The sequence below is a fragment of the Labeo rohita genome, chromosome 9 (assembly GCF_022985175.1).
Source record: "Labeo rohita strain BAU-BD-2019 chromosome 9, IGBB_LRoh.1.0, whole genome shotgun sequence".
In the NCBI taxonomy this organism is placed as follows: domain Eukaryota; kingdom Metazoa; phylum Chordata; class Actinopteri; order Cypriniformes; family Cyprinidae; genus Labeo; species Labeo rohita.
The window spans coordinates 40,829,499-40,843,013 of NC_066877.1; the positions used below are offsets into that span (position 1 = coordinate 40,829,499).

The 13,515-nt window shown below is 38.6% G+C and overlaps 2 protein-coding genes across 2 annotated transcripts; both read right to left on the reverse strand.

Moving 5' to 3' along the window:
- Positions 1–10,016: 10,016 nt before the first annotated feature.
- Positions 10,017–10,685, reverse strand: LOC127171289 (single-pass membrane and coiled-coil domain-containing protein 3). Its single transcript, XM_051119831.1, has one exon. The coding sequence runs from the start codon at positions 10,683–10,685 to the stop codon at positions 10,017–10,019; it is 669 nt and encodes a 222-aa protein (XP_050975788.1).
- Positions 10,686–10,832: 147 nt separating this feature from the next.
- Positions 10,833–12,946, reverse strand: LOC127171184 (single-pass membrane and coiled-coil domain-containing protein 3-like). Its single transcript, XM_051119669.1, has 2 exons — positions 12,858–12,946; positions 10,833–11,794 (listed from the first exon to the last, which is right to left on the reverse strand). The coding sequence occupies exon 2, from the start codon at positions 11,774–11,776 to the stop codon at positions 11,078–11,080; it is 699 nt and encodes a 232-aa protein (XP_050975626.1). The 5' UTR covers positions 11,777–11,794; positions 12,858–12,946; the 3' UTR covers positions 10,833–11,077.
- Between the last annotated feature and the right edge of the window lie 569 nt (positions 12,947–13,515).

Sequence of the window (13,515 nt, forward strand, 5' to 3'; positions counted from 1 at the left end):
GAGGTAGTTCAGGAAATATGGCACAAATATGGTCAGGCAAGAGTGGATCTATTTGCTTCGGAGGAGAACATACACTGTCCCCTGTTCTTCTCACTAAAGGGGATGGATGCGCCACTAGGGTTAGATGCATTAGCGCATCCCTGGCCAGAGACCAAGTTATACATGTTCCCACCAGTAAGCCTTATCCTCCCCACACTGTCCAGATTCAGAGCACAAAGGGTAAAAGTGCTCCTTATAACCCCGTTATCGCAAGGGCGGACATGCACAGCGGAGAGTTCAACTGCTGTATTCGCATCTGTGGCGCCTTCCTCAGTGTAGGGATCTCCTCTCTCTGGCAGGGGGGAAAATTTTTCATCCGCACCCGCAGAGGTGGAATCTTCAGGTCCGGCCCGTGAAAAGTCTAACCTAAACGCCCTGGGCCTGCCTCAAAATGTGATCTCCACCATACAAAGTGCAACAGCAGACTCCACCAGATCTCTGTATGAGGCAAAATGGAAGAGGTTTGAGATATGGTGTCAGGAGAGACAGAAGTTACCTTTTCTGTCATCAGTGTCAGACAGGAGGGCAAGGCCTTCTCTACAATCAATGTATACCTGGTGGCCATTTCATCATGCCACATAGGTTTATACAGTGACACAGTAGGGAAGCACCCTATCGTGAGTAGATTTATGAAGGGTGTGCGCCGTCTGAGACCAGTCACCATACCTGTGTTACCAGCATGGGATCTGTCCCTGGTCCTGGAAGCACTCCAAGAAGCTCTTTTTGAACCCTTGGAGCAAGCAGATTTGAAGATTGTTTCATACAAGACAGCATTGCTGCTCACCCTAACCACTATGAAGCGGGTAGGAGAGTTGCATGCATTATCTATCAATCCTGCATGTATCAGGTTTACGCAGAATTTTTCCAGGGTGATCTTGTGGCCAAACCCAGCATTTGTGCCCAAGGTAATCAAACCAGGCTATTCACGTATGGAGATAGATATTTAGGCTTTCCACCCTCCTCTCTCAGAATTCCCAGGAATAGGGGATCTGGAGCACTTATGTCTGTTAAGGGCATTAAGGATTTACATGGAGAGGACCCAGAGTTTTAGACGATCCAAAAACCTTTTTGCGTGTTTTGCAAACCCTAAGAAGGTCCAAGCACTGTTGAAGCAATGACTATCTCACTGGATAGTGAAAGCTATAAAGCTGGCATATTCAATGAAAGGTCAGCTATTTCCAGGGAATGTAAGGGCCCATTCAACAAGGGGAATGGCTGCATCCTGGGCGATTTTTAAGGGTATCTCCATGGAGGAGGTGTGTGCTGCAGCTGATTGGGCTTCTCCTCACACCTTTGTGAGATTTTATAAGTTGAATGTGACAGTATCTGCTCTGGTACAGGCAGAAAAAAAAAAATTAAAAAGGAAGAGGAAGTCTTCTAAGTGCAATAGATAGCCAGAGGATGCCAGAATATTTGGCGTTCGCTATAACCCATAGTGAGATGTCGAGTGAATTGACCGAAAGAGAACGATGGGTTATGGTTATAACCTGGGTTCTCTGAGGGAGATGAGTGAGACATCTCACCAGAGGGCCCATTATTCTATGCTCGAAAGAGCTGTAAAGCATGCCTTTTTGAGCCCGCGCTGCTGTTTAAATAGGAAGGGGTGGGGCTTCCTGGGAGCATGGGCCTGTTGGGCGTGATTGTATAGCGCTTCATGGATGGCCACGCAAGAGAGGCGTTCCCCATAGATAGATGTCTCACTCATCTCCCTCAGAGAACCCAGGTTATGACCATAACCCATCGTTTCAGGCAACTGTTGATTGTTTGCATCTGAGCTTTCTTACATGCCTCATTCCAATCCTCTAGAGATATTTCATCATCTATATTTTCTTTCCATAATCTTAGTTTTGATTCTGAGGATTTGTTAGACCCAGATTCAAACAATTTATACAAAGAGGAGATTGAACCTTTATCATAACAGTGTCCTATGATTGCTGCCTCTAATGAGGAAATGTTAGGAATATCTAATGAATGATTTTGAGATGACGATATGAAACTTGTAAGTTGAAGATATTTTTAAAAAATGGGTCTTTGGAATGTCATATTTCTTTGAAATTGCTGCAAAGCACATAAATACTTCATCCTCATTGTACATGTGTTGCACTTTTCTTGTCCCTTTTTCAGCCCATATCCGAAATCCTGCATCACTTTTCCCTGGTTTAAAATTAACATTAACCCAAATAGGACTGAAACGTGACCAGGAGCAGTTTATATTCAAATATTTTGAAGAATCAAACCAAATATTGATCATGTTCAACACAATAGAGTTGTCTGTGTTTTTTCTTAGATATTTGTGGTCTGCTGAATACAGGTATAAGTGCAGTGGTAATCTTGGTGTAATAGAACTGGATTCCAAATCCATCCAAGCAGGAGGGCTTTCAGAATAAAAATAAAACATGATTGTATGCAGCTGCAGTAATACCACTGGATGTAATACCACTGGATGTTTGGACATCCTCGATCAAATGGTAGGTATAATGAAGTTAGACATAGTCGGGGGCATTTATTTTGCCAAGTAATGTTGGTAAATAATTTCTTAATTCTAGTAAACAAAGATGAGGGAGGGAGTAAGGGGATATTTTGGAACCAATAAAGAAATTTAGGGAGTATATTCATTTTTAGGATATTTATCCTGCCAATCATTGAGATGGGTAAAGTTGTCCAACGTTCTACTGAAGAGGTAGTAGCTTCCAAAATTGGGTCATAATTTATCTGAGTTATCTCATTCACCTCTTGTACAATTTTAATACCCAGATGTATGTACATTTATCTGTTGAATTAAAGATTAAAGCATTACCTTGTTTTTTTTTTCCTCTCTGATTCGTTAAGTAACATTATAGATGATTTGGAGTGATTAACTTTATATCCAGATATTTTTCCAAAAGTTTCCATAAGATCCAGGAGTGCAGAGATAGAGCTACTCAGATTTTTTAGGAACAAAATTACATTATTTGCAAATAATGCTAATTTAAGTTTCAGGTGGCTCTCTCGAATTCCATAAATGGCATTATGCATTCTCACCGCTATGGTGAATGTTTCTATTGCGAGGAGAAATAATAAAGGTGACAGAAGACTTCCCTGTGGGCAACTCCTAGAGATACTAAAAGGTTTAGAGACAACGTTATTGGTGAAAACTTCTGCAATGAGCCCCATAGAAAGTAATCTAACCCATTTACAAAATGTATCTCCAAAGCCAAAGTGAGTGAGCACCTCAAATAAGTAATGCCAATCGACACGGTCAAAGGCCTTTTCTGCATCTGGAAAGAGTAAAGCCGTGTCTTTTGCTCCTCTCTGGCTATGTAAAATATTGAGCACTCCCACCACCCGAGGGAGTAAGTCCTCCAATCTTCTTGCAAGAACTTTGCTACGTATTTTTGTAACTGAATTTAAAAGGCTGATTGGGCGCATGTTTTCACAATTTATATTTGGTTTTCTCGGTTTTGGAAGTGAAGTTATTAGGGCACTCCTCATGGATGTAGGGAGAAGACCATTCCTTAAAGACTCCTGGAACATCTCCAAAAGAGGTGAAATTAATTTAGACTGAATTTTTTTATAAATATCTACAGGTATGTCGTCTGGGGCCTGCCGTTTTTCCCGCCTGCATACAGTGGATTGCTTCTGCAGTTTCTATTTTTGTTAATTCTCCATCTAATGCTTTACTTTCATTTTCTGAAATTCTACGAATATTAAGGTTATTTAGAAATTGTGTTTGTTTATCAAGTCTGGGAGTAACCTCAGAGCTATACAGTTTCTCATAGAATACCTTGAAGGCCTCATTAATTTCTGTAGGATCTACTATAGTTCTACCACTTGAATCTTCAATGTAGTTTGTAACGTTCGGCCCTATTGGTCAAATTTACGTTTGTTAAAAATGGGGTCAGATAATACTGTGTGAGATCAAATAAGTTTTAAAAGATGAGACAACAACAAAAGCAGATTGAATAAATAAAGTGTATTTACATAAATGTACATGGAACTTAAAACAACACAATAAAACTAGAATAACTTAGGCTGTTAAAAGCGTGGAGTCCATTTGCACCATACCCTAAAACAGTCCATAAGAAATCCAGTATGTTGAAAGTTCCAATATAAAAGTGTCCACCGGTGTATATACAGTCCAATAAAAATGATACTCCAAAATGAGGGTGATGCTGGAAAGGTAAGTCCTTAAAAAAACTCCTCTATCCAGCGTTTAGTGTTGGGTCAATGACCCTGATTGTTTGCCATGCTGCCTCCTTTATAGGGTTCAGTTCCTGTTTCCTGTCATGTGAGGAGTCACATGACAGGCAGACCCAGAATGTCTTAAAGACATACACACATTAAAATGTTTAAGAGGAATAAAATGGCTAAGACAACATGAAAACCTATTAAAACTCAAATATACATAAAATCATTATAATACATTATAATACATTTTTGATTGCAAGAATTTTATCCTGTTCATCACTTGTTTAACCTTTGTAATTTTATTTGAACTTCTACAGTTCCATGAGGTAAACTTCACCTTCAAGCTACTAGACATTAGTTGTCTAATATAACCTTAAAGGGGTCATCGCCCTCTTCGTTTCGATGCCAGAGCAGGGATGTTAGGAAGTTTAGCGGCTAAACACGGCTATATATGGCTAAATGCGGCTAAAGTAAACAAGAACGTCATTCCACAGAGAGAAGAGAGGGGCGGGGAGAGCAGAGCGTATTTGCATTTAAAGGAACAACCCTTTAGAATGAGATGATTTTTGCAGAGCTCATTTTGACAAGGTAAAAAGGGTGTTGTTCTACGAAAGCATTGAGAATTTTTAATCAAAGTATATTAGAGATTTTTCATTAAGACCCTAAAGAATCATATCAACTTGTGGAAAATGGGCATCCGATGACCCCTTTAAGATTTGTTTGTTTGATGGAAAAACACCCATATACAATATAAGAAAACGAAGAAAGATTAAAAAAACCCACACACACACAACAAGAAGAAAAACGCACACCTTCTACCAACCGATACGGGTCTACGCAGTACAAAGAGCCGTCTGTCTCTCGCTTTAGATTATCTCCTTCTCTTTAGCTCACTCTGCTATTACCGAGTAATACTCACCAACATTTTCCCACATAGCAAATGGACTTGGCCCAAATGTGGCCTAATAATGGCACTACTGGCGTGTTGCCGACACTGGCATACATAATGTCAGCCAACTGTGGGCCATGCGTGCCAATGATGGCACCGCATGCATGACGGCAGACTACATTTGGGCCGATTGTGGATGGGAGGTGAGTGGCCAGATCAGTGTAGCGATTTTGGGTCATACAATTATATGTATTTAGGCCTGCTACTCAAGGCAAGATTCTTATTCTCTCTCTCTCTCTCTCTCTCTGTCTCTCTGAAACATATATAATGATTTTAATAATTAATAATAATATATTAATAATTGATTTATATATGAGTCAGTGAAAAAAGCCATGTCCAGATGATAAAAATGAAAAATAATTAATAAATATAGTGTTTAGTTTTCAGCAATGTTCACAAAATTAAAAAATAAAAATTCCAAAATCCATTTGACCTGAACAAAATATACATTTTCATAACAAGGTAACTGAGTTTGAATTAGTTTACGAAGTATTATTTATTTATTTTAATTAGTTTTTAAAAACTAAAAAAAAAATAATAATAAAATAAAATAAAATTGTCCACGTTTTCCATACTTTTAGTTTAAGTGCCCCAAAATCTAAAATCTTACTAAATATATATTTTTCCTAAATAATAGTTTATTTGAAAATATGTAAAGTTACAAATGGGCCGTCGATTGTTTATTTTTGGCGCGATCTCCATGGTAACGGCAGCTTTTCTGGTTGGTGGATGAGGTTCACATAATACAGCATCGGTTGAAATTTGTTTTCTCCCGCTGAAGAGTGAAGACGTCTGTCAGACAAGTAGCCAAATTGGCTGGTGAATGAAAAAGTTTTAAACCCTGTTTGTACACATAAATAAATAAGTAAAACAATAAGAAAGCCATTTGTTATTTTGTTAGAATTTTGCATCAGTCATGTAAAATCTGGATTAATCATTGTTTCACATAAAAAGGACATGCTCCTGATTTTCTTTTATTTGTGATCACAGAGGCTTGCTTAGTACTTTCATGTCCTGCTTGTCATCTCATTTCCATGTGTGCCGTATTTGTCGGGGATTGAGAAAAAAAATAATTATATTGTACCATTAAAATAACTACACTGAAAGAATTAAACGAATCACGTGAATTTCATCGTTGTCTAAAACAATAGTTCTTAACCTGGGTAATGTTTAAAGGTCACAAGTAGGAATGTCATGAACATTTGGCCACTTACGGCAAAACTGAACCAGCAGAACACCCACACAAATGGCTAGTATTATCCTATGAAATTAAAGAGAATGTAATAATTATGGATAAAATAATTAAATATAAAATATTTAGATGTGGATATAAATTGATCGATAAAAACAACGAAATTACAGTTACTTAAAAAACAATCATCTTCAATGTTAATCTTTTTTTTTTTTTTTTTTTTTCTACAGGACTGTACTTGAGCAAGAAATCTGAAACAGACTGTTGGTATGGAGGGTAATTGGAGTTCAGTGAGAGGAGCAATGTGAGAAGCCGGGCATTAAACAAAATTGATGAACTAATACAGTCAGTAGATACTGAGTGGAGCAGTCAAGACTTTGAAAGAAATTATGCAGAGAGTCTAAATGATGAAACGTCTATATGGTTTGAGGAGGAGTTGCAGGGCAGCAGAGATGGAGGGGATGAGCAGATTCTAAAGGATAGGTTTGTGTCTGATGAGGAGGAAATGGATCATAGTGATGCATGCAGTGACACTATTGATGACTTGAGGGATTCTCTTGCTGACTGGGCCACTGAATTTAGCATTCCCCTGATTGCGTTATCAGCCCTGCTTTGCATTTTACAAGTTCACCATCCCTGTCTGCCAAAAGATGGGCGAACATTACTAAAAACAAAAACAACATAGAAACTTTATCAGGTGGATTGTTTCACTACTTTGGAATTCTAAGCTCATTTCATGGACTGTTGAATAAGGTGTGGTCTGTCCCAGGCAGACACTCATTTAAATTACAGCTGAATTTTGACGGTCCTCCCCTGTTCAAAAGTAGTAGTACTCAGTTTTGGCCCATTCTAGGTATGTTGCAGGGGTACAGCGAGAAACCAGTGCTGATTGGTCTTTTTTGTGGCAACACTAAACCAAAGTCCTTGTCAGAGTATTTGCAACATCTGGTGAGTGAATTAAAGTCACTGAGCAGTGGGTTTGTTTATCAGGGAAAGAGGTTCTTTTTGAAGATCTGCTCTGTTGTATGTGACACCCCAGCCTGAGCTTTTGTCAAAGCTGTGCATACCATGGATGTGACTAGTGTCACCAAACTGGTGTCCGTATAGGACATCGAATGACATTCCCTGATTTAAGTGCAAGGCGTAGAACTGATGAATGCTTTAGACAAAATACAGATGCAGAACACCACCATGAACACTCACCTTTGGCTGACCTTAATATTGACATGGTTGTCAGCTTCCCTTATGATTAAATGCACTTAGTATGCTTAGGGGTTATGAGGCATCTGCTTGATTTGTGGTTGGGTCCTCCTGGACCCCTGCGTTGTCGTATGTCAAGCAGTCAAGCAGTCAAGCTTCCTTTATTTCAGAAAGACTGCTTTATTTGAGGGATTGCATTCCTTCAGAGTTCACTAGAAGACCACGTACACTGGCTGAAAGAAGTAGGTGGAAGGCCACAGAGTTTCGCCAGTTCCTGCTGTACACTGGGCCTGTTGCACTGAAGGGTGTGTTAAAGTCTCAAATATATAACAATTTCATGCTTTTGTCAGTTGGTGTATTCATATTACTGAGTTCAGAATATTGCTGGATGGTGAACAATCTGGCCAATTCTATTTTGGTATCTTTTGTTGAACATTTTAGTCAGCTGTATGGACCAGAATTTTTATGGTTTGGAGCATCTATGTGAAGATGTAATAATCCACGGTAATTTGGATTTAGAGGCCCACGTAATCCGTTGACACAGGTGATCCGCAGGTTGTCTGAAATTGATGAAGCCAGTTCCAACTGTAATCGTAATGCACAGACATCCAAAGATTATAAATTGGAACCTACTGAAGGACCAGTACCACAGTTTTTCACAGGAGAAGTAAAACAGTTTAAAGTGTCGTCCATGGATGGTGCAGTTATCAAAACTACACATAGAGATTCCTGCATCAAAATAAAGAACAGGTTTGTTTTGGTTGAAAATATTATTGTTGATAGTGGAGTGGAATATATTGTAGGTAGGGAATACAGATGCCAAGAAGCATTCTTTGAATACCCTTTTGACTCTAGGGAGTTAGGCATCTTCATGGTTTCTAACTTGCCTATGACTGTGAAACATTTCCAGATAGCGGAGAGTGTGCAAAAGTATGTCAGACTGCCATTTCATTACAAGTTTGTTGTTATACCTTTGCTGCAGCTATTGATTTACATGGTACATAATACATTTCTTGGTATCATGCAGTTGTTTATAGGTCCAGTAAATCTGTAGTTATTTTTTGTTGCTCTCTTTGTATCTGCGGTACATGTTGTGTGCAATTACAGTTCCAAAAAATAGTCTCTCTTCTCACAAAATCCACTCAAATGTGTTCCTACAGATTATTTTAAAAAGATACACAAATTACTAAATTACACTTTTTTGTTTAGACAATGTATCACAATGTGATTTTTGAAACCTCTTGCCTTCCAATTGGGTCAATGAAAATGAATGCGTGTGGCCACCAAATAGAGTGGACGTTGTAAAAGCCACAAAAAATAAGGAGCAACCTGGGAAAGGATGGACTCCACACAGGGTCAGAATTATATTTACATCGAGTATTATTTTATAGATTGTGTTTTAAGATGTTTCTGATACGTTGGCCTACCTGAAGCTGTCGAACACACAGACCTTGCAACAGATGGACAGGATTCCCCAATTAAAGCCAAACGAAGAAGAAAGTAAGTTGTCTTTATTTATAACCTATGATTACATTTAGTCGGTGTATTGTAACATGTGGCACTGTGTAAGTAACAAAGTGATCATTTAGCCCGAAAATCTTTTTCCTGGAGAAGATGAGGATGAAGAAATCGGTTTTGATCGGTCGAAAGATAATGCAAAGAAAAGGTAACTTTCCATAGATTTTCTTTTTTGTTTACTTATTTCTAATATAGTACATTTAGCTTCTCTCTCTTTTTCTGAACAGACCAGAAGAACTGCCAAGTGCTCCAAAGATCTTTCACTCATTTTCAAAGGATGCAGAAGACTGGATCCACTCAGAAGTCTGTGTTGGCCAAATCAAAAGCAACAAAATTGTAGGCAGTATCAGTTGTTGTTATTAAAGTAAAGATAGTAAAGATAATTGAACACCAATAATGCTGTTACATTTTCCTGATGGTAGTCTCTTACATCTGTAGGTTCATCTTGATCCTTCAGAGACACTGGACAAATTTGTCTACTTCAACCGGAGTTTGGAAGGTATAGGATCTTTCCCCGTGTGTCAGCAGGAGCTGTGCTGGAAAGATAATTCTGTGCTTATGAATTCCCTTCTTTCACAGCATTTTTCACTTATATCGTTCACTTACATTATGAATTTCAGATTTTTTCACTGAGTATAAATATGTAGTTCTACAGTATGTAACAATGATGACTAGCTTAGATGAATGACTGATTAAACAGACAGCAGGGGGCGACACAGCCTTATCATAGCTGCATCTGCTTCTGCTGGTGCCTCTGTTGTTTCCTGGATGAGTGACACAGATCTCAGCACTTAATGCATGCTGATGCTCATGTGTGCCAGTTTGAAATGATGCTACTGATGATTTTACACACAATTTAGACATTGACAGGTGCACAAGAAATAATATGACAATGGCTGAATGATGGCTGCTTCTTCTACTAAATAAAGATAATCCTTTTATAATTCTGCTCTACATGTTTTCAGATATGATGGTGACGTAGGCTTCCACTTCACACACAATGTCATTGTAACAGTCACAGGGCGGCTTCAGAACAGACAGGGCAGCTTCCACTAACTGTACTGCTTCATCTAGGCTCTTTTCTCCTGATCTACACAGAAGCACAGTGATTCTTGCACTGCTCTGCACTAGATCTCCCAGAGCAAACGACAGAACAGGTTGAAATTTGTTGTGTTCCACTGGAGGCATTACGCTCGCCAGATCACTGTTTGCCAGTCGCACAGCGATTACAGGACCGAAGACGTTCCCCAAGAGTCCCATGGTCTTCTGATGCAGATCCTTTATCACTGCAGCCTTGTCATTCAGTGATGCTCCGGAGAAGGCAATCCGTTCATAAAGAGCAGGTTCAGTGCTCTTACGGACGTGTTTATTCTCCTTCTCAGAAACATCCAGGATCAGGCGCATAACATTTCTCACTCTGCCACAGTTTTCCTCAATGCTTTCACTTTCATTTGCTACGAGTGCAGGGGAAGGGCTTTGATTCAGGTGAGTGTTGAGTATCTTTAACAGTCTGTTGGTGATGTTGAAGTATTTGTGCACATAGTGGTGGAGGGTCTGCGTGGACCTTAGCAGTTCTTCTTTCTTGAGCTCGTCTTTCTCGCCAAAGAGTGCAGACAGCATTCTGTTGGTCAAGAGGAAAACACTTGTTTTAAAAACAAAAAATCGTACAATCCATTCCCTTTCATTTTGATCTGGTTTAAAAATCTGATTTTATTTTTATCAAATAAAAATCAGGAGTCATTGGTAAAGGTTTGTTAAACCATTTATTTCAGTGAATTGAGATAGACTGTAACAGACAGATGTATAAATGCACAAGGTAACAAATACCTAAAACATCATTTTACATACATGAAATGCATATCTTTACAGGTGAAATGGTGAATGAAAACATGTATTTTTCTTTTGTTTATGGTACATGCCTGTTTTAATATACATTCATGATTTCTGTTTTGAACATCATATTTTCATCTCTCATTCATCTTCATTTTCAGTATCGTGTAACTGGAAATGGATTAGATTGTGGAATTTACTGTATTCTGTCTTATCTCAAGACTAATCCTGACATAGGTTATGTGATCCTGATATTTCTCAGACGCTGGCCTGAATTCTTCCAAAGCCTTGTCATACTCTTCCAGGGCCCTCTCTAGTGCATGCCGCTCAATGCTCCCTATTATGGCCTGAACAATCATATCAATTCCTGCGAAAAACACCCCAAGCACAACAGTGCCTAAGACGGCATCTCCAATTTTGAGAAATACTTCTCTCATGTCTGTGAGAATGTCTATATTTTTAATTAGCCAGCTAATTAGTTTAATAACATACACAGCAGTAGAAGCAACGGCTGCAACACCACAAGCTGCATGAACAACTGATACAACTAGTTGAAACTCAGGGACAGACAGAGACATGTTCTTCAGGTTCTCATAGAGCGTCGGTTCCAGTTGCGCCTTCAGCTTGTCGTCAATCTTCTCCACTTCTGCCTGGATCTCGCGTATGCGTTCGATGATGATGTCACAGTTCTCCTTCACGGTAGCTTTCTCGTTCAGGGCGATCGGACTGAAGGACAAACCCAAGTACTTGTTCAGAGCCTCGCCGAGTTGATTGGTGGCTCGGAAATTGTTTTTCATCAATTCCCGAACCTCCTGACTTTTGCGGATAAGCTTCTCCCTTCTTTCGGGATTTTCAGGATAGAAGAGATCACTCCAAGACATTTTTCTTTATATTAGTTTCTTGAAACAAAGAGAGAAACAATTATTTAGGAATTTCACAAACGCTGATGCAAGTGATTATGATTAATATCCATTAATAAGTTTCCACATAAATTGCAAGGAGGTAATGCAAAAGGCATTGCAGAAGGTGAGCACAGACATTGTTTGGCTGTATTACAACAACAAATATAAATATGTTTTTGACCATTCAGACCTGTAGATCTACACAGCATCTAATGTATAAGCAGACACATTACTCAGAAAAGCCACACACCATGCATGACATATTTTTCACAAATTACAGTAAAGAGACAATGACTGTGGCACAGACCTCACTGTGAATATTTTTCTATTAATTTGTACAATTTGATTCAATCATGAAGCTCTACGCCACACTCCCAGCCCCAACATAACCATCAGTAGGGCATGAGAGAATCATACAAAAATGTACAAATGACACTTTTAGATGTCTTATTTAAGCTTGGGTGGGCGAACTGGCGGTTCATAAATTCAATAAAAAAAAAAACTTTAGTTCTTCCAGCCAGATACAATTTACAGCACATGTTGTTTTATTTATGAAATATATATATATATAGTAATATAGCTTAAATAGTAATGGAAACCTAAAAATGATACCATTTAAACTCAACCAACATACATCATTTATACAAACAAATGTTTGTTTAGTTAATTGTGGTATAAATATCTCTTTAAGGTAACAATCGCAGGCCAGCACTTTTTACAGTGTACATCAGTATCTGCATAATATCATGGTGATATGATGAATCGTAAGCCATGAAATCAGTTCATACCACTCACAGTCCAGTTTTGATTCAGAAATCTGAACATTCTATAGCACTGAACACTGACACAATCATTAAACCATCATATCATTTATATTCAGTCATTCTTTTTGGGGCCGTTAGAGTGATTGCTGAGAATTGAGACAGTTGAAGCTAAGCAGTCAGTATCGCTTGTCGGTTCTCCTGGTTGTTGCTGTACTGCAGGGTGTAATTCCAAACTTTACCTTACATCAACATATATGATATACAATAAAATACATTTGGGAATTGTTCATGCTTACCTGTTTTTTTCTCAAGAGCTGTAGTTTATTCTTCTGGTGCTTCTGATGTCTCCTGGATGAGTGATAGATGTTGATTCCTTCAGCTGCAGGACTTAATGGACAGAGAGCAACTGCTGCAAAGCTTTTATAGTTCACCAGGACATCTTTAATATTACTGATATGACGTACAGAACTGTTAATTCAGTGTCTCTGCCGCACACACACACACACACACACACACAGCATTGTGAGTTAACATTGCACAATTCATAATTTTTCTCAGAATTGCAAGTTTATATTTAGAATTTTGATCTCAAAATTGAGGTTTTTTTTTCCTCAGAATGCTGCGTTTACATCTCGCAATCCTGATTTTCTCGGCAGACGCCTGACAGGACCTGAAACATGCATGAAATGTGACTCTTTCAGCACACACAAGTCCCTATTTCACACTCTATAAGTAATATAATGCTTAGTAGTGTAATATCATTGCACCAAAACTGAGTGAGGTAAGGTTTGCATCAAGAGCTTGATTTGTTATACACAGCACATAAAGATCAAACTTTTGACTTTTCTGGTTTAGCTAACAGATTGCCATAGCTGGCATACATACTAGCTGTAGGCTAATAAGTTGTTAATTTCCATTAAAATATTATTGGATAATGGAGGACTTTTCTTCTGA

What these genes read in the sequence shown, in the direction of transcription:
- LOC127171289 (XM_051119831.1), bottom strand. Translation starts at nt 10,685, where the DNA reads ATGCTGTCTGCACTCTTTGGCGAGAAAGACGAGCTCAAGAAAGAAGAA.
- LOC127171184 (XM_051119669.1), bottom strand. Translation starts at nt 11,776, where the DNA reads ATGTCTTGGAGTGATCTCTTCTATCCTGAAAATCCCGAAAGAAGGGAG.